The sequence below is a fragment of the Anopheles coustani genome, chromosome 2, assembly GCF_943734705.1.
Source record: "Anopheles coustani chromosome 2, idAnoCousDA_361_x.2, whole genome shotgun sequence".
Lineage (NCBI taxonomy): Eukaryota > Metazoa > Arthropoda > Insecta > Diptera > Culicidae > Anopheles > Anopheles coustani.
This window is the reverse complement of record NC_071289.1, coordinates 23381585-23408316: the sequence shown is the minus strand read 5'-3', so window position 1 is coordinate 23408316 and position 26732 is coordinate 23381585. Positions and strand designations below refer to the sequence as shown.

At 43.4% G+C, this 26732-nt stretch overlaps 1 protein-coding gene across 1 annotated transcript in view; it reads right to left on the bottom strand.

Moving 5' to 3' along the window:
• Positions 1-26732, bottom strand: part of LOC131263500 (kinesin-like protein KIF21B) — a 40991-nt gene that overhangs the window by 7924 nt on the left and 6335 nt on the right. Inside the window, exons 3-8 of the mRNA XM_058265705.1 lie at positions 22025-22108; positions 3176-3314; positions 1225-1308; positions 893-1129; positions 346-814; positions 63-265 (exon numbers count right to left, since the gene is read on the bottom strand). Coding sequence (XP_058121688.1) covers positions 63-265; positions 346-814; positions 893-1129; positions 1225-1308; positions 3176-3314; positions 22025-22068 — 1176 coding nt within the window. The 5' untranslated portion in view covers positions 22069-22108. The remainder of the gene's footprint in view (positions 1-62; positions 266-345; positions 815-892; positions 1130-1224; positions 1309-3175; positions 3315-22024; positions 22109-26732) is intronic.

Genomic DNA, 26732 nt, shown 5'->3' with positions numbered 1-26732 from the left:
ATTTAGATAATATAGTAAAAATACATGGCACAGGGGTCTAGGTCTTCTAACTACAAGCATACCTGTTTGTAATCGAGGATCTCTCGCTGCAAACTAGCAATCTCTCGGCGCAGCAAGGAAATAGTTCGCGAGCTTTGATCCTGATTAATTTGCACTTTGTTTTTGATGTTTCGCGCCCGGTTTGCGTACTTGAGCGTGTTGAGCGTCTCCATGAAGTCCCGATCGCTTGGCGAAACGCAGGCTATCATTATGGTTTGGCTATTACCTGAGCAAAAACGAAAAAAGAAACGTGCGCATCACGTGTAAAATCGGTTTTGTTCAACAATGCATTCTCTCGAACCCTACCTCCGAGCGAATCCTGCAGCAATCGGGTCAGTTTCGAGTCCCGGTACGGCACGTGGGACACCTTCTTCGTCTTATCACCTAGGGCAGATATCACATTTCCTAACGCTAACAGGCCGCAGTTGATGGAGATTCCTTCGCGGGCCCGTTCGCCCGTCGCTCCCGTGCGCTTCAATCGCTCCGAGCCAGCCAGATCGACGAAGTGAAATTTGGACGTGAGCGTCTCCGTATCGCCGTCCACGTTGCCGCACTGCTCCGGTGTCATGACCCGCTGCCTCCGGATGAGGATGGTAAACAGTGCGTGGCTGCGGGACGATTGTTCGTTCATCTGCGTGGAGGCTGTCGTACGGGCGAGGGCACCTTGCTGCAAGCAGTTTAGCGCTTCCTGTGGCCCCGTGAGGGGCTTTAATGTTGCGCCCGCAACCGAAATACCACCGGTAGTATCTTCGAATATTTTAAACCCTCGACCATCCTGCGTAGTTTAAAGATGTAATGAAAACTTGTGCTACGTTGCTTCTGCTCAACGCAGTTTTCCCTATGCACGACATACCTTATTGTATGGATCTAGCAAATCTATAATCTCTTCATTGTAGAGCTCCATAAACTGAGCTGCCACACTGAATGTTACCGCTCCGAGATAAGTACCATCCTCATCGTATGGGTTTTCCTGAAGCTGGGAGATGCCTTCGAAGAGATGCCTCACCGCCCTTGGAATGATCCCTTCCTGAGCGTCCGGTAGTGACCGTTCGAATCCAGTGCCCATCGTGTATGTTTTTCCAGATCCAGTCTAAAGGGGAAAACGTTGGGAAGAGTTTGACAATTCAATCAATGGTAAAATTGAATTATAGAAAGGTGGTCATAAGAATTCAGAGTACTACTCACCTGACCGTAAGCCAACACCGTCGCATTGAAACCCTTCAATGCGCCATCTACTAGCTTTTCAATGCATTTGTTGTACACCGAGACCTGCAAAAAAAAAAATTAACAAATGAAGAGTTTCTGATCCATCCGATGTAGTTTTAAAGTATGCATAATTATCATGCCTATGAAATGTTTCGTTCTATCTCCATAACCATGGTAGGTTATTTGCAGGGAAAAAAATAATACGTTGCCACCATTTCACAGTTCTTTTAGACAAATGAAACAAGTACGGCAACTGTAAAAGATTGCTCCGTACGACGTATCCTGCAAGTAAGTGTGCAGTCATTCCAAACAAAATGCATGTACCGAAATGGAAGGGTACAAAAAGTTGAAAGAAAAACGACTACTTAAAGAATATTTTGTAATCATTTGTCTGTGTTTACATTTTTTACAAGGTACAAACGGTTCGTACACAAAAGCACAAGCTCCAGTCTACGTTCCGTACAAATGGAACCTGACAATCTCCACGCTCCACATTACACCGGCAATATGGTAATGTACATGTACATTCTGCAGCAAGTAAAATCGAATGCTTGCAAAATGAAACGGTATATCCTTCCTTGTGTGGGAACGCTCGAATAAATAAACCCGCTGGCCAGCGAAAAGCCTAGCAAGCAGACATTCGAAAAGAAAACCCTTTTTTGACATCCATCCCATTCATCTACGCGTTTCAACCAACTGATGCATTCAGGCTGTCGTCTTCGGGTAGTGTCATGCTGAATTTCCGAGATATAGATATTCCCTCGGCATGAGAACATAAAGAGGAAGCTGCTTTTCCAGTCGGTAGCCTATAGGCTAGACCTCATAACACGCGAGTTTGCTGCCGCGGTGCTACGATGTGATGCAGCACAGCACAAGCCTGACGAACAGTTATTCTTAGCTCATAAGGCAAATGGAGACGTATCCATCACACGAGAGAAAGCCAGCTTTAGGAGGAAAATCGTACTACACTTTTGGTTGCGATGCATCGCGCTTTAAGTATCACATATCTCACACATTCGGGCCAGTCACGTAAACGTGACTGTTATCGAGCGCCGGATGTCATTTGTTTGTGGCTTCAGCACTCCATGCTTTCAGTAGCCACCTTCACCATTCGAGGGAATAAAAAGTCTACCAAATAAGGCCAGGAGCCTGCCGTTGTTAGTAGATACAAAATACGGCACATATTCGTCTATTTATTTTGAAGAAGACTCCTGACAATTTTTCTCTGAACGTATCAAAAGATTTGATGTTGACAGGTTTCCTGATATCGCACAAGCAACGTGCAAACATTATGTTTCTATTAGTTGTTCTTATTACAACAAATTCTGCGATATCAGGGAAATATGATTTATATTTTGAACTAGCGTAAATAAATATTGTCTAAACCATTCCCACTTTTTATGTCCGATATTGAGCCAAAAAAAGGAAACGCTAGGAAAACCCTTGATAGATAATACTTCATCAGGTCATCAATCAGCTTGTTACATGAGTTAAAATGGATGTATTTTCCGTTCGCTGCTGCCAGTATCTTAACATACTAAACGAGCGCCAATCGATCTCTGTATCAACGTTATGCTTCATTCCGCTATCGAAAAACTTAAACTGCGCATATTGTTTCAACGATAGCCAGATATAGGAACACGATAACATGCTATTATTGCATGTTGAAGGAAAGGAAAGTGACCAACAAAAACTCATACCGACTTTGCGTAACAGAAGGCGAAGAATCAGCTGTAAGATGGATTTTGTAAACATATTCTACCGTTCTGCCGCCGCAATATTATTCAAGGTATCAACTGAAACAGAGGATGGATATGCCATGTCCCCCGTATCAACAGCTGAAGGCAACCTTTAGGGCTCGGCCTATCGGCAATATTGTTCTACACATCGCACCCTACCTCCGCATATCGCAATTCACGTTCGCACTTACCTGTGTGGTGTCCATATCAAAAACATAGTCAAAGGTAAAGGCCTTATCTGATCCGAGGGTAACCTGTGGCTCGTCAGGCTCGACCCGGGTGCACACCCGGCAGAAGTCGATAAGCTCACGCGGTATCTGTGGACGAATTCTGAAACGAACGGAGAAACAAAAAAACAAATTGAAAATCCATGTAATACATATTGGGACACATGTAATATGTAATGCACGCATATGAAATTGAACTCTGCTAAGAATAGCTCCGTAACCGATTAACGGATAATGTAGAAAGAATTGAACATCCTTCTGAGGAGGGTCAGTGATATTTTAGGCATCCGGATACCAAAACATTGCATTCACGACTCTTTTGTGTTCTGGAAGAAGTACGTTCACATTGAGTCCCCCCCTTTAGAATGGGGAGACGGTAGCACAAGTATCGTTGAGTTTCTAAAATTATAAATTATTACAAAAGCTGCTACAACAAGTTAGAAACTCCCGGTTGATGAAATGAAATTATATAGCGTCTGTATGCTAATTAATTGAATAATCGATTCTAGTCATTGCAGTGGAAAAAGCCAGAGTCTATCAGCAACGGGAACTGGTTTGCATTTGTCTATCGTGCTTTCGTACACTCTGCTAAATCAAACCGTGAGGTGTTTGACTTTGACTCATAATAAGGGAATACCCAGTGTGACCAGGAACGTTTAATTCATATGCACATTTTTATATCAAGTTGCTTATAGGAAGCATGAAAGGCATCATTTCTCTTCGTTGGACTTTTCCTTGTCCATTCATACACCATGGATTAAATATGGATCTCTTTTTTGTCACACATGTTGCAGACCTTTGTTACGTTCTCTGTACGATTAAGAAGTACACGACTATTCCTAATCGCGTTAACCGTTTGTAAGTGTTTCTTTTTTCTTCCTCTATCATTCTTAGGGCTAACGCTGATGCACTGTGTTGTGTGCAACCATGTCTTCGGCTAGAGTCGCTGTGGTTAGTACGCCGCCCTGGAGCACCGTAAAGTTCGCGCTGGACCAAGGTTTGCTAAGCGGCTTCGAAGTGTACCGGTCACTGGCTGGTCAATTGAGGTTAGGTGGTACAAGTTTAGCTCGCGGCACAAAAGAACAGACAGCTTGTCGGCGGACGGCATTAATGCGGTATCGGAAGGCAAAAAAAGGCAATGCAGGAAACCCCATTTCCATCAGACCAGACAAACTGCCCAGAGGGGGCGCGATACTAACGACCCAGTACCGGTGGACTTGTTTTAGACTGCCAACGTCTTTTACTATCGGTGGGTAGAGTATGATTGATACGAGAAATTCCTTCCGTAGGCATGTCTGTACCCAGCCCTCATACTGCAGTCACAATTTGATGGATGACGTTTGGACAAGACACATTTAAATGTGTTTACAGAGCATATATGTTTGCATGGAGCATTCAAATTTTGCACTCTCTTAGCAAAGGCAAGCAGTACTGCTTGACTTTCATAGGCAAAGATGCTAATTCCATATAAAGGTATATGTAACTGCAGCATTCTCCTTTAGTTCATCTATTATGTAGATGAACACTCTCTGCCACGAACACCGCCCCATTAACCGGAAACTATTAAAAGCTCATAATCAACCTCAATCACGCAGGCAGTTTCATATAAAAATGATCTTTACGTGATTGGTCGGACGAGAGAAGTTCAATTCAATCCAGCGCCGTGTTCCCCGGATGGACACATTTGGCTGCTGACTTGAAAACAAAAAGGCCACCACGAAACGGGTTTGCCATAATCGGAAGGATATTTATTTGTATTCTCTTGAGGATCTTTTAAACATACTGAGCGGGCACGAGTTCTAGGGAAAACGATATCAGCAGTGACTTTTAATTTGAAGAATGAAAACTTCATTCCTTGAAGGCGCTTGCTGTAAACGCAGCAAAAGCGGTCTGGGAAGGAAACTTAAAACTTGGACACCTTTAGCTGATTAAGTGGAAGCCGTAGAGGTTTGCGCATTTTTGATCACACGTGTCGTGCTAAATTTGTACCGATCTCGTTTCGCTCTGTTCTTCTCTACTTTTTTCCTCACCGCACGCCATTTTCCGACTGGCTGAACACGACCAGACCCCAGAGTGTGTGGTGTCAAGTTACCGCTGCATTGACCGAAAGGTTTGGGGGACAAAGTTTTTTTTTGTATTATGGAAACGAGACATTCCTGGAAGCATGAGGAAGTTGAGCGCCGCTTTTCAGCCATTTCTTGGAGTTTTATGATAATGGCAATTGCGACACGTCTCGCACGTTTCGAAACATCGCAAACAGCCTTACCATGTGAAACCCACTTCCAGCCAAAAGAAACCATGTAATACTTTATTACATTCTGCAGGAACAGTCGTAAGAGTCTCCCACGGCAACGAAGCCACCGCCGGCGGACAACTGCGCCGGTATGCAGTTTTTCGTTTTTCCATACTTGTTTCTCCATTAATCAACCATCCAGCGCCATCGGTGCAGAACTTCCATCTAATCGGTCTGCCACCACAATGCACCGGACACCCCAGCGCTTGAAATCGGAATCGGACACTACGGTGCCGCAATACCTTTTCGGGAATTTCGCACAGGAAGCGCGACCTGCTGACGGTTCCTCAACCGAAAGGGATAGGAATCTGCATACCAATAGTACTTGGCGGCATTACTTTGTTGGCATTCTCAACAATGACATCACCACCGTCGTCTCATTAGCATACCGGAATCCCGGGCTAATGTTGTCGGTTAGTTATTTGAGTACAGATATACTCTGTGTCCCTTGATGTATCGACAGGGAGTACCATCATTGAAGAATTAAGCAATATGCAAATTCCAAAAATAAACGATGTATAAGATTCAAAAATTATTTTTGTGGCGTTTCTTGTACTCAAATTCCGTTATAAGTGGTTAGTAGAAAATTAAGTTGGTCAAACATGGAAAGGGTTTAAATCGAAGATAACGACAATGAAGCATGTTTCGTCTATCATCTTGTAACGATAATGCACCTGAGGGAAGCGAGCTACGTCGGATGGAGTTGAACGTACGTGTAATGCATATAAGATGGTAACAATGTGCTAAAAGAAGAGCAACTATCCGTCTAGACATGGGATTCGTGACGCAAACTTTCTTGCACACCGCTTTAAAATCTGTTACGGCAGATTACTGGATTTTCTGGTTTTCTTCATCCAACATTCAGACGATTTAGCACCACAAACTGTCATAAAAAATTTAACGGACCGCAGTGTAGAAATAACATTAACGCCTGTGACCAAGGCAAAGTATTAAGCTGATTCAGAAATATCCAACCTGAAAAAATCATTTGAGCATGATTGCTCAACCATTACAAAGAACGCACATCCGTTTCTTGCGCTGATCGAACTTTGAAAGGCAAAAATTCCATACAAACAAACAGTTATGAGTCAACTAGGTTTGTATAAGTCACAGCCACAGCTTCTAACCATAATCATTGTCCCATTAGGCCACACGCTTTCGAGTCTTGTATCAGCGCGAACTACGTAAAACAAACGAGGACTCGGTTATAGATAAGGTGTTTTATCGCCACGTCGATAGCGAACAAAAAAAAGTTAAATGAATTGTATCGGCCATTGTAATCTTGACCCATATGCTATGCTAGCATACACGGCCGAAACTGTCCGTTTAGTGATTCTATAATGATCAAGAAAAAAAAGAGAGACATCTTGTATGATAGCATATATAGATAAGTTTAAAAGGAAGACCTTAAACTGGGGTAGCATAACTCACAAACTTTGTTTGGTAGCTTAAAAGCGTAAAACAAAGAAAAACGCATGTAAATAACTCATTTCTCGCCTGGTGTAAGTATTTTATTTAAACCTCAAAAGTAATCCACCATTGGAAGCTAATTAGATACCACACATGATTATATTTACTTATTTGGTACCGCTCCGTCCTAGTTTTTGCTTTGACGTAATTTGCTTTTCCTACAAACCCGCTCGAAATGGATGGTATTTCAATTAATTATCATGTACCTGTTACCTCAAACCGTTGCCGCTACCATGATGGAATTACCGGTGTGTGTCAATCCTCCATATTCCATACACGTGCGCGCCTTAGCTATGCACCTCACGATATTACCAACTACCACAAGTGCACCAACAAACTAGAAAGTACACCTTAAGTAATCGATCCCACCTGAGCACAATGTCAAGGTTACGATGCGCTAAATTGTGTCTGCTCGCACTTCTTCTACATCAGTTCAGAGCATGATGGGCAAAAGCGAGCAACATGTCCTATGGTCATACATATATCGACACAAGTGGTTCCTGTCATCTGGCGTAGAGTTAGAAAGGTGGAAACCTTCTACAAAGGAAGAAGATAATGTTAGTCACAACGACCTTACAAGCACCAGGAAGTTGGTAGGCTGGCTGTGGGAGAGAAAATATATTCTATTTTTGTTTGCTTCCGGGGGGCTCAGGTTTCTTCGTTCGTTAGCCATTCGCACAACCCGGGGGTGCACAAAGTTCCACCCTTAAGGCTTACGACCGACCGTAACTCATCAAAGGAAAGTCATATTTGCATTCGTTTTAGAGTGTGCAATTTTTTGTGTGTTTGCATTGCCCGTCTATTCGCTTCCAAGTGTATAAAATAATTCTCACGTCTCGCGGGGAGTTTCACCTTTTCCGCCTGTTACCCACGCGATCGATGACTGGACAAACGGCCGGGAACTGCCCGTTCCACTCCCTCCTAACCCCGGGTTTGGGAAGGCGCATGTCAAACATGGAAATTTGTACCGATGAATTATGCATTGAAGCTGGTACACGCATAAGTGCACCTCTCGTCTCCGGTGGCAAAGCTGGTATCCCGTGGATAATACACGCCTTTCTCTTGCATGCATCCGAACGCCTCCCGAGGCGCCTCCCCACACGGGTTGAACTTTGCTTCAGTGCATTCACCAAATTAACGACACACCGTTCACCACACGGTGTGAACCACCAAAGGCTCATTTTCTTGCCGTTCTCTAAGTTATACTTAGGTGGAACCATTTTCCCAAAAGACAAAAAAAAACCCTCAACCTTCCCCGATCGTGGCGCGCTGGGATAGAGATAACGGATTATGTTTTTTAAACCCAGCTCCAGTTGCTCTTCCTCTCCCGCTTCAACACCCGTTGAAATTCAAAGCGTGATTCAAAAACCCGTGCACGACACACATTCGTTACGCCGGTGGACCTCTCATCCCCGGCATGTCATGTGCGCGCACAGCCGAAAACTCAACGGGCGATGGATTAATTAATTGGGCGTGCAACATAATTTGATGAACATTTTTACCACGCTTACTAGCTTTTGTTCTACCGTCGGAAGACACGAGTGCTCGCACGGCGGGAAGACGATGAAAATCATCACCTTCCCAATTTGAACCGGGCGTTGCTATAGAGACCTGCTTCCCACCCCGGTGGGGCCGTTCATTCATTCATTCGAGGAGCTTCCGTGTCGTTGAACCTAAACTGGAGCGGAGGCTCCCCTGGGTGGAATATTTCGGGTGGAATTACTGGTGCACCACACCTTTCGCATCATTTTCCCATTCGGTGAACTTATTTTCTACTGGACGATAAGATCGTTACAGTCTTATGCTAAGCAATCACGCAGGTGAGGGGTTAAGACCAATAGTTGGTCTCTCCCGGCAAACTGATGAAGCTAATAAATGAAATCACAACGAGTAGAAATGCGCTTCGCCCTAATTACCGATCGTAAATGGAACATTCGTTTCTCATCCCGGCCGATTTTACCGTTTAAGAATAAATTTGAAACGTACTTAGGCATCAATTGGATCAACATAAATTGTTTACTGCCATTTCCAACAAATCAACTTGCAATATAATTTTAAAATCAAAATTATGAACTCACATGAATTTAAAATATTTTATTACTTCCGTTTTGTTAGTTTATTGCCCTGCTGTTGAATCAGTTTTCCCTCGTATGCGGATAGTAACTAATTAGTGTCGTTTCTCATCATAAAATATTTCTGTACGGTTTTACGTCAAAAACGTGATAAAACAAATTGAGGATGAAATCATGTAAGATTTATAAGGTATATTCAGTACCCTCATCCGATATAAACATGCACCGGCTTATAAGGGAAGAAATTCTGGTTAAAGTTTTAAAAAAGAGGCAAAACACTGAAAAAATGCAAAACTTTTTCCCTATGACTAAACTAACTCTTCACTATGACTAACTAAATGAACTCAAGATATTCTGATTAAGTAACGCACACATTTTCGATAATGTTTTTTAGGTACATGATACAATGTTGAAATGTGGAGTGTGATAATTCTTTTTCCATTTGAGGGATGTATGTATATTACCTCGCCCTACTCTAAGGATGTTTTTTCGAACTTATTCTCTCTCAGCACAACTCTTTCCAGTAAATGAAAAAATGTTTGTATGCTGTGAAAAAAATACTTTAAAAGCCCTATTAAAATAGATTAAATGTTCCATGATGGTTTAATTTAAAAAAAACGAAGGGCCAAGTATTCCGAAGGGTTGTATAATCTATGGATCAACCTACATAACGCTAATTCACATCAACACGTTCATATAGCAATTACAAAGGAGAATAGATACATTTACAACTGTGGGTGAGAAGATATCCCACCCGAAATTCCTCTCGACAGGCAATCAGCCTAAGCTGACACAACTCTTTCCCTCGCCAAAGGGTAAAATGTATTCAATGGGCGAAGTAACATAAAAAAACCAACATAAAAAGAAGGTTAATAACTGCACGCATCGCGTAGGTGGCATACTACTTCCCGGAGCGCCATAACATAACTCATCAAACCTCCCATAATGTGTGTGCCGGGGGGCGCACACACATGGTTCCATCGTGAGAGCAAAAGATGTGGGTAAAAAATCATCCCTTCACTCCTTCTGCGCTCGCCGTATGCGGTTTACTCGAGCCACCAAGATGAACGGCAGAGAAAAAAAGTTATCCAAAGAAGCACGAACTCGAGCTCATGAATGAATGAAAACGGCCCCGCCGAAGAAGAACTCTACGCAACGATCAATTTCCACGCTTGCACCAGCAAAAGTCGGCCGTACAAAAACTGGTCGTCCTTGACCAAACCATACCTCGACCGACATGCACCGACTGCCCAACAGCACCCGAGGTAGAGATCCAACTCGAAGCACACACCTATCCTCGATGCCGTACCGTGGACTTTTAGTATGGAGTCAAAAACAGCTGAGCTCGGGGTTATGAAGAATGTACGGTAGGAGTGGCGAGAATGGCGCCAACGGAGTAGATGTGTTACTACTACGCCACGCCAACGACCGACCATCACCCAGAGGAGCAGAAGCGCTTCGCCTGGAGGATGGGGACCAGTGCACGAGCAGGTTCTCCATCAGCGGAGCGGTAGTTTGTCGCTGTTTTGTTGTCGACGCCCCCGTCGGCCATAAAATCTAGCTGGAAAGGAAGAGGTACGAAGCGCAGGGTCAGTTCGGTGCGTCCGTCAGCAGATGGCACCGTTTGATTTCCGCCAGCTGTCCATTCGACGGCAAAGATGAAATTGTTATAGTTACGTCCATCTCTCATCGGATGATCGCAGAGGCTAAGATTAATGAACAAATTTGGATTTTTTCTTTTTAGTTGATGAAAAATTTGCGAATATAGCGCAGCCAAGAAAAACCATAACCTTTGGCGAGGAATAAACCGGCCAAAAGCATTACATAACTCCAGGGATACCAGGCAATAAGATTTGCTATTCCTTTCCCGAGTTCGCCCTCGTGTTAAGAGTCAAACGCCTACCATGCAAAGTACTAAATTAGCATGTTAAAATGCCACTTTTCAGAAAACGATTTTAGCACGTAAGGCCATTTCTACGACTTCGACTTCCATCCTCCATGGTGGGATTTCGATCGAGGCGAGTCATGGGCCTCCGCCGGGTTCGCTTTCAAGTACTCTAGAGTACTGCGCACTAGAGCCCACTGTTTCAGCACCACACTCAATGCCTATCGTTAAAATCCGTATGCTAATCAATAATCAATGCCAACAAGCTCCGACAACCTCGAACCACGACAACGCGCTAGCTACCGTACCGTGGCCACCTACGAGAACTTTTTAATTTTGGAATGTCTTCTTACAACTCTTGTAGATAGCGTGGGCGACATATAAATCGATACGATGGTCGGCGGGATGCCAAAAATTTTCGATTTCCGAAACCTAAATCTGGGCATCTCAAGTGTACGCGACAACTTCACGAGATGTTTTTTTCCGATAGGGCAAAATCAATATCAAAACCTCAGACACTGACACTTCGGTGACATTTGTTGTAGATCGTATTGCTCGTGTCTTGTGGCCTTTCAGTTCCCTAATTGAATCGATTGAATTGCACCGTGCTCTAAAGTGCGAGCGGAATGAAGCAACTATCAATATGAAAGTGCAGTGAAAACAGACGTACGCCACCAACTTTCGATCTAATGAAAATGATACAGCTGGTGTTGTTACTGTTGGTGGTATCCGCCGATCAATATAAATCACCATTGATGTTCAATCAGCCACTCAGCAATCTGTAGGGTAGGACACATGGCAATAAGTGCCACATTGAATGTGTCTGTTTCCATTACGGAAAACTGTCCGCTGGCATGCGGCCAGAAGAATTAAAGACGATGCCAAATGGACACAGTTTCTGTCGAAAAATATTCATCTTTTTCCTAAGCACATTTCAACTCGATTGGGGACAGCATTTCTGGGGAACCGCTGCATCAGCATTTATGTTGATGCTACCACTAATTGAATGAAGGGTCAAATAGTTTGTTTAGGTAATAAACTATACGGCGTATCAATGTGAAAACCTCTAGGATTAAATAAATATTTAATTTGATTTAAAAGCAATCACTACCATTGTAAATGAAGGGTAACTTAGATGATATAACGGAAACAAATCCAATTAAGAAATGAGGAAACATTATCAGACAGAGAAAAACTCAACAATCAAACATAAATGTAAATATCAATGAGCTTACGAACCAACTGACATTCGACCCGAGATGACTCCAGAAGACCTCTCACAGTCATTGTTATGTTATGGTTTGAAAATTAATTAAAAGATTAACGTGCACAATCGGATTAATTGAGCGCTCAACCACTAATGAGCCTCCGCCTAATGAAAACTGGTACTTCGCTTAGTTCCACCACGCCCTCTCGCTGTAGAAAAAACAAGCCAGTCTCCGTTAGTGATTTTATTTATTCTCCATCTTATCCGAATGGCGGAAGCTTAACGTCACCCGTGTTGTGTCCCCCGATCGATAACGTGGTGCACGTAAAGTGCGTAATTTAATAATGCCATGCTAATCAATTAGTCTCCCAGTCAATTTAGATACCGGATTGAATAACAAAAATCAACCAAGCCGGCGGCAAACTTCTTACGTTTAATCAAACGGCGGTTTTCTTTGCCCGATGATAAGTGCAACTCATGCTCAGGCTCGTTATATCACATCAGGCAAGAGAGTAATGTGTGGTCTCGGTGTCTAGAAATAGTGCTTTGGCCAACCCAGGGGTCGAGTAGTTCGTGCTGCTTAATTCATCATAACCGGATGGAGACCCTGGTGAACTTGGGTCGAACGATCGCGACTGTCGATCATTATTATTTTATTTGCATAAGCCGCTTTTAAACTATCCTGCAACGACACAACCTTTAATATCGCACAATTGAACCCCATGCAACGAGCGATTGATGTAGCGGATTCTTAGGGTGTGGTGCTGGCGATATTAAACAGACTAGAAGTGTTTTTCGATCTTCTGGAAAATTCAAATTAAAAAGCAAAACAAAGCCTACCTGATTTATCATTTGCAATAAAAACCGTTTCATTCAAGGGTTTAAAGCTGCACGCTTGTCTTGGGCACTCACAGAAGACTTTTACTAATCGTTCACGTCACGTCATGGGGTAGCTTAAGCATCGTAAAGTATTGAAACGATTACAGCTGACATCTCCAATGACGTTCTCTTGCGGAGTGGCTCTAAACAACCCTGTCGAACATTTTTTCTATTCAATAATAATTATTCAGTGCAGCAGAAAATTGAAGCGATATGCCCATCGATGTGGAGAGCTAAACGGCTATTAATTATTTAAGACTTGCATCAACTCTCACACACACACAAACAAACAAGAAAAAATCACCAAGCCATACGGCACGTGGTCCAAACGGTTCGTGCATCTATTGCAGTTTAATTCTGTCCTAATGGTGCACTTATACGTACATGCACAATTTGCATGGCGTTATCGGCCGGTGCTGCTCGAGCCACTTGCATATTCAAGCACGTCCAGCACAGATTTAGCGCAACGCGTCGGGCGTACGTCTTCAAGACATGCAACACACCTCCACACACGGTACAAAAAGGTATTTTTGAAAACACGTTCAAGCTTCAAGCTGGTGAGAGAGGAAAAACGAAACAAAACTAGAAGCAAAGGGAGTAATCCGTCATCGGCAAACGCCACCAGCACAACTGGCACCCTGCAACTATCACCTTTCCCGGGGTGTGCCGGAATTTAGCGCTCCATTTCCCAGTGTCGATCAAGCTTTTTCGCTTGCCATTTCCTTACGCCGTTATTAATTACTGTGGAGCGGAATCGCCGCCCACTGATCGCACCAACAGGGTTGGCAAATTAGGGCTTGATCGACCGGACAAGGCTATATTTAACGGGCACGCAATGTGGGCCGGGACGCTAGGCGCTTTCGTTCCCTCCTATCGGAGGCAAAACACGATCGAGTTGGAAGTGTACTGTGAACACGTGCCGCCGACATTTTCACCATTTCACCAGCAAAGCTACAAAAAAAAACCCCAAAGTTACAAGGAAAGTGAGAGAATAGATCACGCGCAATCTTTCTTCCGGCATGCCGCAGCAGTTTACATTCGTGTGGCCATTTTTTTTGGTCTGGGGTCCCTTTTCCTTGAAGAAAAGTCTCAGTGTGCGAATGTTGCATCGTGAGGGCAATGACTTGCGGGTGATGAATGTTTTTTCCTTTTCATTTTCTTTACGTCTTGATACTTAAACATTCAGACATAAAAAGCACTCAATTTTTCCCATGTAGCAGCAAACCACCAACCGGGGTGGTGGTTGAACTATCAAAAAAAAAAGGCGTCAAAGCTTACTCGCCCCAAAATGTATACGAGCCGCTTTAAGGCTCCCCCCGCGCGACTGCGGTACCAAAATGGGGCGTTTAATTAGTGGCCCCCCCCAGAGCCCAACGATGCGAGGCGAAGGTTGCGAAAGCAGGTAAGGAAATTAAGGGCGAAAGAAAGGAGAATGCTCAAAACGGGTGGGTTTTCCTATTGGGTTGTTGTTTTTTGCTTGTTTCATCAAACTGAACAGCAAACAAAAAACAAACTAGGATCATTTGTACAATACAACTATCCTCAGTTATGAATTTAAAAACAAAAACCTTTAATGTACATTAAGTAAAAACATACGAGACGGATATTAATAGGACTTGGGACGAGGTAGAATGTTAATATGACATCCAAGGTTATTTCCAAAACTAGACAGTTCAGGGATCACAACACGAATAAATCGGGATATCAACCTCCAACCCTAAGACCGTGTACGAAAACTCCTAAGGGTCCCAGCATCCAAGATAAAATGAACTCTTGATCTAGAGGCGCGAACAGAAATAGTTAAAAACTCCCCGAAAGATCAAGCACTAAGGTCAAATATTTACTCTAAAAAATAATCACCACCACCACCTCCCTACCCTCAGATCGAAGAGATAAAGTCCAACGCAAACGTTACGCCACCCAGTCAAAAGTGCGTACCTGTGGTGTCTTTTTATTTTGTGGTTGTGTGTTTTGGTCGCTTATGAAACATGCTTCAACCCCATGCACAGCATAACGTTCTTCTTGCAAGAGTACGAACCAACAACGCCACCAGAGAGCAAGCGGCCAAAGCCAATCCTATATTTACCAAATCATTGCCTCACGCAAACAGCACGCTGAGCTTGAGCATGAACAACGACGCCTCTGTCTTCTGGTGCTGCTGCTGGTGCTACTTCGACGACCTCTTACTGTGACCAAGTCAGCCTACCTTGGGACCAAATCCTTCCCGACCCGAGTGCGACTTATCGGTACCGTGTGTTTAGTTACGCACAAAGTACGCATTATTTGGCCTATACTTTGTCGGTGTCGCTGCCAGTCAAGGTTTCATGAGTATCTCTCGGACAGGTCCAAGTTCTCTAGGACTCTCGAAACTCTTGTTGGAATCGTACAGTGGAGGCGTGTTTCGGGTAACTAACGTCTTGTTTAAAGTAGTTGTTTTGTGGACGAATGACAATATTTAGTGAAACAATTGTCACCCGCATGCTACTGCGTGCTTGATGCGAGGTCTTGCCTGCCAGCCGCTCGGACTCACTCATTTCACCGTCAACAACATCATCATCATTACCACCAGAAAGTCCGACAACCTTTACGGCACGGTTGATGGGCTTTTCGTGGTTTGATTTGACTCAAAATGGACAAAAAATTAGCCAACCTGTTGACAACGAATCGGCGAAGCGTGAACGACTCAGCGCGGCTAGCTAGAGCTGCGCCCTAGGCTTCCTTGGTGGTCCTTTACCCACCCCTCAAGATGCTCCACTTGATTGCTGCTGGTGAATGGAGGAGGTTTCAAGTGTCACACTTCGTCGAAATCAAACAACAAACCAACACAGTCCCTTGAAAGGAAAACAAACACACCCCAGGCACGAACTCGGCTCGCCGGGGAGAATTTGGCGACATCTTCTTCGGTCGCTGTTCCACTTTGCACAGTTGTGTGTCAAGAGGCTGGTAGCGCACACATCAACAGTGACGTAATTAGTGTACTAGAAACCGAGTACTATGCCTCCAACCGTCGCAATCTATCGAAAATCGTAACTCGAATCACGAATCACACAACCTTGTGCCGTAACGCTACGACGTAGCGGTGTGAACGATCTCTCTGAAGTGTTCTATTTTAGTCCACCGTTGGTACGGAGGACAACTAAGGCCCGAGACAGCACAACGTCGGGGTACGGGAGGCCGGCAACGCCTGACTACATTTACCCCAAAAACATCATTTCACTCACATTTTCGGGACCACAACCGAATCCTATTTTAGTTCCCAAACATACACATGATTCAATCAGACGCTACCGGGTGCTCCACTCTCTCTGACGCGGTGCTGTACGATTTGTCTGGCAATTACGGCACAGAGTCGGTAGGTGCCGGTTGATGCGGCGCGTTTGCTCTTGAAATTCTACCACACCAAGGTCTGATTGTAACCTCGGACAGGTTTCCACCCGTGTGATCACCAAAGCGCCATCACAGAGCACGCTGGCTGGTACGTACACCGCGTACTGACCTGTTTACACCGTTTTATAGGCCACACAATGACTCCCCAATCGTGTCTTATTGCTTCGAAAAGGGTGCGGCCACAACACAAGTGCTATACGCCGCGAGATCATTATACATGTTTACATCTTTTCACGTTAGGTTATCTAATAGTTATGGCCCTATTGAATAGTTGGAGCCATTCTACTGAACTTGGCCGGATATTGGGAAGCCATTGAAAGGACCCTCTGCCAAGCAGAATAACCATCAATCCATCGAACCAGAAAAATGGGAAAATTTATAGCCAATCGCGCATCAGACTTCAACAGGTATAGCACGCACAAAACCAAACGCTTACAGCACTTCCACCACCGTTGGATGGCATAACACCTGACCTTAACATTGTGTGTACGGCGGCACATAATCGTTTGTTGAGGTTGCAGAGGTACCGCCGAGGCGGTTTCATCGATCCCTCTCGTGTTACGACAGTTTGTAACACTCGCCACACAGCTACAAAGCGTCAGATGTTCTCGCCCCGAACCCAAACGGTGCTACGTAGAACCCTTTGGCGTGCCTTATAGCATTGGATACGTGTGGAACCTTTCGTGTTTGTTCCGCCACCGGCAGCTTTAATGTACCCGAGCTTCTCACTCTCGACACCGCACACCCGTAACCGATTAGGCAAACAACGAACGCTGGGCACCGTGAAATATCCCTCCTCGATTGGCAAATTTGCTATCTCTAGGCATCCATCCATCCAGCAATGCCACACCGGCGCTGGGCCACCGCACTCTCCGTGAAGTGCATCGTTTAAGGTGACAAAAATGTGGCGGCGTCACCGAGGTTGGATCACGTTCGCGGCGCACAAAGTACCCAGTAGCCGCCGGTAGCAGTGTAGGGAAGATGGCGGTGCTCGATGGCTCCCTTGCTTTGCCGCTACCGATATCAAAGGAGACCGCAACGATTGCGGCACGATTGGCAACGCAAAATATCCCCGGTACTGTGTTTGGATTTTGTTTCCTTTTCAAAGCAAGAAAACCGCAGCAAGGGTCATACCGACTACGAGTAGCTGTGTTGCCGGAAGACTGGAAATAGACGTTTGGCAGAAACGTTCAGCAAGCATCTCGGTATCGAATTACGTGCGTGCAGTTTCTTGCCTCGACTAAGGCATTGCAGTTCATTAGCATCTTGGTTCGTGTCTGATTGGAAGTAACACATTTAGTAGATCGATTCCCGGTACATTGCATTCAAAACATGCCCTAATTAAGCAAAAGCGAACTCTTTCGCGTAAGCTGTCTCTCTGTCGGTATTGAGATGCATTTTCCATTTACAAATTCAACTTGTGTCCAAAACTGTCGATATCTACAACCTCCGAAACCAACCCAAAAAAGCAGTGGATATCACCCTTAATCCTGTAACGATTCATCCGGCAATCGTTAAACGGAGCACAATAAATATTAAAAGCCCCAACCAACCGTAGCCGACGGGAGCACACAATGGTTGATTTAATCTTAATTAAAACTCCAATGAAAATACTTCATCCGACCACTTATTGGTTTTTTACGGTCATACCCGAACGGAATTGGCATTCGATGGCGCGCACCCATCACACACGCTTCGCCACAATTTAATCTCTCGATCGAGTGCGTCTCCTGCTGGCACTTCGCCTGGTCTTCCTGCAGAGTAAATCTAGTGAAAGTACTTTCACAAACTACAAGCTGCTGACTTTTCCCGCTGGACCGCCTGAGACCGGACAAGGCTTTGGCGTATTAGAGACCGGTATCGATGGTCGAAGCTGTCACCAAAATAGATTGGAAAATAGCACCCACCCGGGGGTTGCCACTGCCGTGGACACAGTTCAAGGGAAATCGGATCCATTTTCTTTGACAAGCATCAATTTTCTCCGGGGCCGTTACGATGTGTGGCACACGGGGAGAGATGTCAGCTGGTGATCATAAAACTTCGTTGAGGTAATGGATATCACCAGGAGAACCGGGAGAGGATTAAACTGCAAGCGATTTGTGAGGTCTCTTTCAAATCTTCAATTCCGCAGATGAGTTTAACGATGTAGCAATCGGATCTGACATTCTCAGCTTAATTTTAATACGCAGCATGTTCCGTTCCCCGATTCACGTACTGAGCAGGATACGAAACAGACTGGCCAACATTTAAGCTCAGGCAGCTCAACAACAGACCATTGCGCAAATGCATTTTCCACAATCATCGGTAATTGCGTTAGGTTTTTGCGGAGGTCACGCAAGATTGACGCCTAATTTTAACCCAACCGACAGGCAGACAATCTCGTTTTCTTTGGTTCCCCCTTCTTTTCTATCTTTCACTTCTTTCAAATGGCAGCCTGTCTAATGGTAATACGTTGGCGGTGAGCTAGATACATTCAATGACCTGCTTGTTCACTAACCGCAGAAATGGCTGCGACTGAAGTGCACTGCATCATGCGCGCAGCCGAATGAAAGTGTTCCACAAACAACGTTGGGCTGTTGTATCGTTTTGGAGCAAACTGATTTCCTATAAGAGGACTTACGGTTTGAGAAAAATTTAATTCTGGATAAATTAGCTTACTAGAGAGCGAAGATGGTTCTCTTAAGCAAGAATACAAATAAGACATTACATGCAGGGCAAACAACCTCCTACCGATAACCCCATACTTCGTCGCTTCCAGGAAGTGTCCCAGTTCCAAACCCACGGGAATGCGAGGAGAACCACCGCTGCTTATCGTTGACACCTGAGCAAAGCTGCTCAGAAAACAAGATGATCTAATATTTACCCAAATGTGTCGATACCGCCCGAGGCGATACGCAACAAACGGGTAGGTCCAGAAAGAACCGGCTGAGAATCAACAACAACATTAACGATGAAGCAGCACCGATTGCGGGGTAATTTAACAATATCAACAACTCCATCATCGACCTTAAGGGAGGAAGATCCAGCAGTGTGCGCCGACGGACACTTACTTACGCACCGCTTTCGACGGATATGCACATCCCGGAGGATGTCGGATATTTATTCAGAGCGTCATTGCGTTCGTCAGAAATCTTCATATAAGGCATGGACCAGACTTGCTTCAAGCCATCGATTTGGGGGTTGGCCAAAAATTGACGGATGTTTGGCGGATTTGGCAGAAGGGGGCACACACCCCGGAGAGGTTCGGTTCTCGACTACCCACCCGGGGAGTTTTTGGAGGTACTGGCGCGACGTTCTCTACTATGGCATCACCGATCAGATTCGGGCGGACAGATTTCGACCGTTGGAGACGGACGCCAGACGACCTGACGCTCCGATCTACGCAAGTCCCAAACAAACGCTCACGCGCGCGCGCGCGCGAGCTTGTTTTTTTCGCGTCCTCTCTAGACGTATGATGAGGTAATCGCAGCCGTCCAGCTCCACCAAGCCAAGTTGGTACGCGTGAATGATTGACGAAGTGTGATGTGTGTACGTAAATGCGATAAATCTCCCTCTCGTAGTCGGTGCGTACTGCTGCCTCAGAGCTTAATCCGCACGCACCACACGACGACGACATCGTGGGAGACTTTATCTCGCTATCAGTCGGAGAATCCGCTGCGATCAAAGGGCCTCTCATCGGGCAGGAGTTGCGTAAATGTATGATAAGATTTAAGGTTACATCGACCGCAAACACACAAATCACTCAGTCATTGAGCGGATGAGTCACAAAACACTACTGCACCGTTCAAGACGAGGTGGACCTGCGCGTGACCTTAGTTGGTCCGAATGGGGGGCGACCGGTCGTTTAGCCGATGATACTGATCATCCCGCTGTCTGACCGCTTCATTAGGGCCCCGGCCGGGTGTTTTGTGCAACTGGACCACGTACGCACTTAACCTCAGCGGAAGGACGGATACAATTGATTGCCTCTGATGGCCCATCTATGGAGATCCCGGGATATTGGAGGTACTGCTACAAAATAACGTACTCCCTGTGCCATTGGCCAATAGAGGACTAGGTTTGCAAGAATTTAATATAGGACAGGCTGAGTTTAAAATGATAACTCTTCTTAACGAATATACAAAGAGCCAGTGTACACCAAATACTTCTCGCAAGTATACTCTTTTTACTTCCACACCTGATTATGGTGCTCGCCTACTACCGGGAGGGGCGTGACACGTTTCACGGTTGCCACTGACAAGTCTATAAATAATAGTGGCCAAAGTTCACAGTTGCATGCTAATAATATAATATTCAACCAAAAGAACCAAGCGCACTATGAAGTTTGATGACCGATGAAGGTGAAGTAGCCTCAGTGGACAACACCATACCGGTTAGGTGCCGAGATTCATATGGAGTGAGTGTGTCATCGCACACCGTCCACAGGAAGGTAGGAAGTGTATGAAAACATTTTTGGCAAATAGAATCCACCTCGTACGCTCTTTTTGCCATCGGTCAAGGAAAGTTGGAAAACCAAACAATCCACTCCACCGAAAGCGAGCTTCAGCTATATTTCCCCTGCCACAAAAGCCTTGACGTAATGATGGCAAAGGAATGGCTGAATGTCAACTGTGCAAACACGAATCGGGAAGCGAACCAACAAGAGAACCATCTGCCGAAAGTAAAAGGCTTCCTGCTGGTAAATTGTATGCTAATTTTTACAGACCACCATCAATCGTTTACCGAACGTTTGCAACAAATTGCCGGCAAAGCAGCACACTCCAAACTATGAATGATTGGTTACCGCCGTTGCATTTCTGGTGAATGTGCATCGCACGATCGCACAACGCACGATTTACCAATTCTAGCGTTCCTTTCACTGCCGACTTCAACTCCGCACACCCGGGCAACACACAGTGAATGTCAGCCAGAGCTCACTCAAATGAAACATAATTTAGCATTTGAGATGGCAGACACTGAAACTGCACCGGACGGCTGGCAGCGTATGGCGTTGGAAAAGCATCCGAGTACTGGGCAGGCTTACTTCCACATGTTGGCTCCAGGCAAGACTCGGTACATGGATCATAATTTTTGTTTTTATCATACACACATGACGATCATCATCACCATCAGCGGGATCGTGGTCGTGATCACCGCTTCCCTGCATTATTCAAAGAGCGTGTGAGGTTTCCTCCCTTCCCGGAAGTGGTAATGAAAATTTGAAACCATTTCCCACCGACGAACAGAGAGGACTCGCGCGGTTTCGTGTTGCTACTGTGGCAACAAAGACCCAAAATAATAGGACAGACGAAATAAATGGCGGTGGAAAGGGTCTACGACATCCGATGTCTTGAAACAGATAGAACATTCAACGACACCTAAGTCAATAGACGGTAGCAACATCCTTTCAGGTGTTTACAGAACAAACTCGTGATGGGGAAAGTAAATGATGAATGGTGGTTTTTTGCTTTTGGTCCTCTGTCTTCAAACATTCTTTTAAAATATTCCATCAACCGCAACGAATCAATCAGATACTCGCAAGCTATCAGAATATCTTCACTGATAATTTTTGTTTTCCTTGTTTTCCTCTTTGAGTTATATTTAAATTCAATACGTTAAATTAAAGCATAATTTCGCTCACCTGACGGCCACCCGTACAGACGATTCCTTATCATCATCTGGCATGATGCCGATTTTGTTGTGTACCGTTGGACGGATTCAGATTCTAGAAGACAAAAAAAGAAAGACAAAGATAAATAAATTACTTGAAAAAGTACACACCATCGAAACAAAATACATCCAATATTAAAATTTGAACATTCACCTGGGTAAAAAGTAACACTTAAACTAGAAAAAGTATTTAACTTGTGAGCCTTCTTTCAACACACAAAATTTGGTTCCTTGTCCGTGCTGGAATTATTTCATGAATGACAGGTCAACTGTGACAACCGATAAAGAAGAAACAAATCTAAATACCATATAACCGGTAGCAATGCTCATGAATATTAACGACAACACTCGGAACACACAGAAGAGAGAAAAAAACACCACCAAATGGTGTAACCCGCGGCGACGCAGGGAAAACATCATATTCAATGAGGTATGTGTCCCTCGTTAGCCAGTCATTTACCAAATACAAATTAGTTTCCAGCCCGAACCTAATTCATCAAGTGAAAGAAAGGTAGCTGTCTGGCTTGCTCAATCGGCAACCGAACCAAACATTCGGTGAAGAATGTTGAATAAAAAAATATTCGGGAAGATTGAACCGAACGATAGTGAAGGTGAAGGGTCTAATGTCGAAGCGGAAAGAATAAACTGCGTGTCGTAAATTACAGAGATGTATTTTTACTTCCCTCGGTGGGGAATCGAACCGGAAAACAGCCATTGAAACAATTGTGCGAATGAAACAACTAACATAAATCACTTATTTAGAGACAACATATAAGAGTTAATTTAGACATTTTTATATTGCAGTGAACATTAGTATTGATTAACATTTTTATCCATCAAATGTGATACTGTTAACATAAACAAGGATTGTCTGTATTACATGAAGTGTCGAAGAAAAACCCTTTACGTCTCTTGTTTTAACCTCATTAGAAACCTCAAAAGAAATGGTTAATGGTGTCAACATTCAACTCCAAAAAAAGCCAATATTCCACATGAAGCCACACCGAGAACAGTTAAATTCATTAACCATTCGAAACTTCAATTTATCAACCGAATTGTTTAAAGTGTTTTTTATAGTTTTTGTACTAAAATAAATTTACTTCACACTCAGCGACACTTCTTTGCTATCGGGCTGATCCCTAGGGGGTCATTATAACAAAGTAAGCATAAGAAACGATGCGTGAAGCGACAAAAATCAGGCGTCTATTCCTCACCCAGGCCAGAATTATCGTAACACATAAAAAAAGTTTAAACACACAACCCACCATCGGGGAGAATTGTTTCTTGATTCAAGTTCGATAAAAAGGTTCATAAATTTTCATTTTCTCGAACCTCTGCATTGGGGACCCCTATGCACATGCACTTGTGACAAATACGAAACACACAATCGTAAAAACAAACCATACCAAGGCTTGTTGATTCTAAGCCGCATTAAACAGGTACATAAAAACAACTTTATCGTTACCATAAATTAAGACCCTAAAGGAAGTGACGTTTTTTATGCGCCTCAACATTTTAATTGCATATTGCACTTCCACCTACACACGCACACGTCACAGGACATAAAACTGGAAGGCATACGAAGTCAATCAAAAGACAAAGTCAAGGAAGAAACATCGTTGATCGGAAAATGATCCAATTGCCGCTGTGATGTTGTTTTTGCCGGTTGCATTAGAATTAATAATGCACTGCTAACCGATGAACAATCATATAGTATTCTTCGCGACCAAACATCATTTGATGACAACAATTGAACATAAAATGTTGTAAATAAAATTCACTCATGTTTTCTGTCAGTTACTGTTTGCATTTCCTTATTTTCGGTATGCGGCCATGTGCCCATTTAATTGGGGTCCCATTAAATGTCGCCAAAAAATACACACTTTTTCCTTTCCTTCCGTCTAAACTTTCATTCAACAAAACAAAACAGAAAAGAGGCTTAATGTTTCGGATCGGGACAATTCACATCACTCTTCGAAAACGAAAAAGCCGACCAGGGCGCGATATAAAAATAAACTTTCATGCCGCCAGAAGGAGGCGCGGAGTAACAGCATGGCCGGACACGCGTGACACATCGTGATGCGCTATCAGCCTCTCTAGCGTGTGTAAACTTGACTGAAAAACGGCCCGAAACCCCTGGGCCATTACGTCCCGAGCACTTTCGTGTCGGGCCAGCCAACCAAAACCGACCATGAAGCCATGAAAAACTTATGAAACCAGATAGCGGTTGAAAACTCAGGCCGCCACTGAAACGAAGATTTTTTCCCCTCTGATCCCTCTGTTCAGTTTGTCTCACGGAAGGTTTCATCGAAGCATTGGGGTTTAGTTCGAAGAAGGTGAAAAGTACTTCCCTTCTAATCACTGCTGTCACCGAAATTGCTCAAGAAACGCGAACTCTACCTTGATATTTACTAATTGATAGTTTTATGGGCACCTTACAGTGACTTTGCTACATCTGGTGACTTGGACTCTATATGTTTTGTTCATGGAATGAAATAATCTATCTATCTTCTATCTTCTTCTATCTATCTTCTATCTCCTATCTATCTTCTATCTATCTTCTATCTATCTTCTATCTATCTTCTATATCTATCTATTCTATTCTATTCTATTCTATCTATCTATCTACAAATTATAAAATTTAGTAAAGTGCGCTTGCAAGTTGTACATTCTCATGTTGCACGCAATCTCAAGTTGCATGCAAGTGTGCTATGAAACCAGTAACCTGCTGATGGAATAGGGAAAACTATTCAAACCAACAATCCCACAACAGAATAACTGAATTAGCGTCTTCATGATCGGTCCTGATTCGCTTGGTTCTCGGTTTGAAGTCACTAACTTGCCACGAATGTTTAGTATTTTCAGTTTGTCCATAAATATGAAGCATGAACAAAAATATCGAAGCGTATTTACTTTTGACAAAAAGTACCGACAGTTACATTGATTGCTATAGCAACCAGCTTGATTTGGGAAAGAGTAAAGATACTTGGATTAACAAAACACTTTTCATGTTGAAATTGTGTTTTGAAGCAATTTAAAATTTTCGCGCGGCACCGGGCCCGGACCTTATAAAATACGTTGAATAGAGTCAAGTAAAAAAAAACTCGACACCAGGTAACTAGCAATGGTCTTCGTATCATTCAACAAAAAAAAAAGAAAAACAAAATGCACCACCAACAGAAGTGATGGCGAATTTCCTTAGAACTGTTTTCTCCAATACAAGATTCTTCAAGAGCTTCGAAACACATACAAAACAAAATTTCATATAAAATATAGTCACACACAATACAAAAATATCGCCATGATTTACATACCAACCAGAACGAAATCCAGAGCTCACTCCGATGGACAAACACGAGAAAACTGAAGGATTTAATTGATCCACATTTCTTAGCAATAAATATTTCAAAGCTTCCTAAGATTAATATGAAGTTGTATAATACCGATTTAAATGGTTCGACAAGTGAACAAGTGATATCTGGACTTGGAATAAAACGTTGAATGTTATATTAGACTAAAATTTTATATTCCACTTCCTAGAAGATAGGTTTCACATAAAAAAAAATCATAGTGCCCGTGTAACCGGGCAAATAAGCTAGTATTCCAAAAGGTTGATTAATGAATTTGTGTGAAGTCACAAGATAAAAATTTTATGAATCATAACAAAAAAATAGAAAGCAAAACAATAAAACGATAATGTTTTAATTGGTCTTAGTTGTTGTTGACAAATTGCGACCATTTCCATGCATCCAAAAGGTTCTTAACTTTCATTTCAAATATTATGTGCATAAAACTGCCTTCTCAAGAACGAATTATATTATTGAAATCTTCAAAACAATTTAAAATTTTATTAAATGGCTAGTTATCAACACACCCCCTTCACACAGTTTTTATCGAAATTTTTTAACAGATTCTTTTTTAACCTTCGAACCAAATCACAACAACTTCAATCAAGCAACTTCATTACTATTTCAATCATGCAACGTAAAACACTTTTCCAGGAAATTATCCATCATTTACAGCCCATTAAAATAACGTACACGGTGTTAAATTTTCTAATCGACTATAGTCCATGTTGTTGTCCATGGAAGTAATGACGCAAGACCAGCAATAAATTGTGGAAAAAGTTTGATTAATTACAGTCAAAATGTGCAATCTTATCAATAAAAAATTCTTTGGTATATGTTCAGCAAAACTTCCCTTTTTCCTTTGCATTTCACACAACAACGAATATGTGGACTTTGAAACTGCTGCCACCACAATTTATCTGGGAACAATTCGTGGAATTTGTCTAAGGCAATAAACTACAACAAATGTATGACTAGCGACCACTTCACACACTTGCTTCCTGAACTAATTTACGGCACAGCAACACATCATCGCTTTTCACTTCCATCTTGACGGAGGGAAATAGGAACCGGAAAAAACCGTGCCGGTTTTACTTTCAAAAAGCGACCAGCCTTCCCCGGCCTCTGTTGTGACACAAACACACGCGCTTTGGGGTTATTTTAGTGCACGACTTTGGAGGCATTTTATTTCAAACCCCAGAGAAGGCAGCTATCAACAGCTGTTTTCCAAATTTCACCCGGGTGTCAACACCTCGAAACGTTTCCTTCAACCGATCGATGCCGGCACTGATTGATTACGAGTGTGGTGGAAGGAAAGACGTGACAATTGGC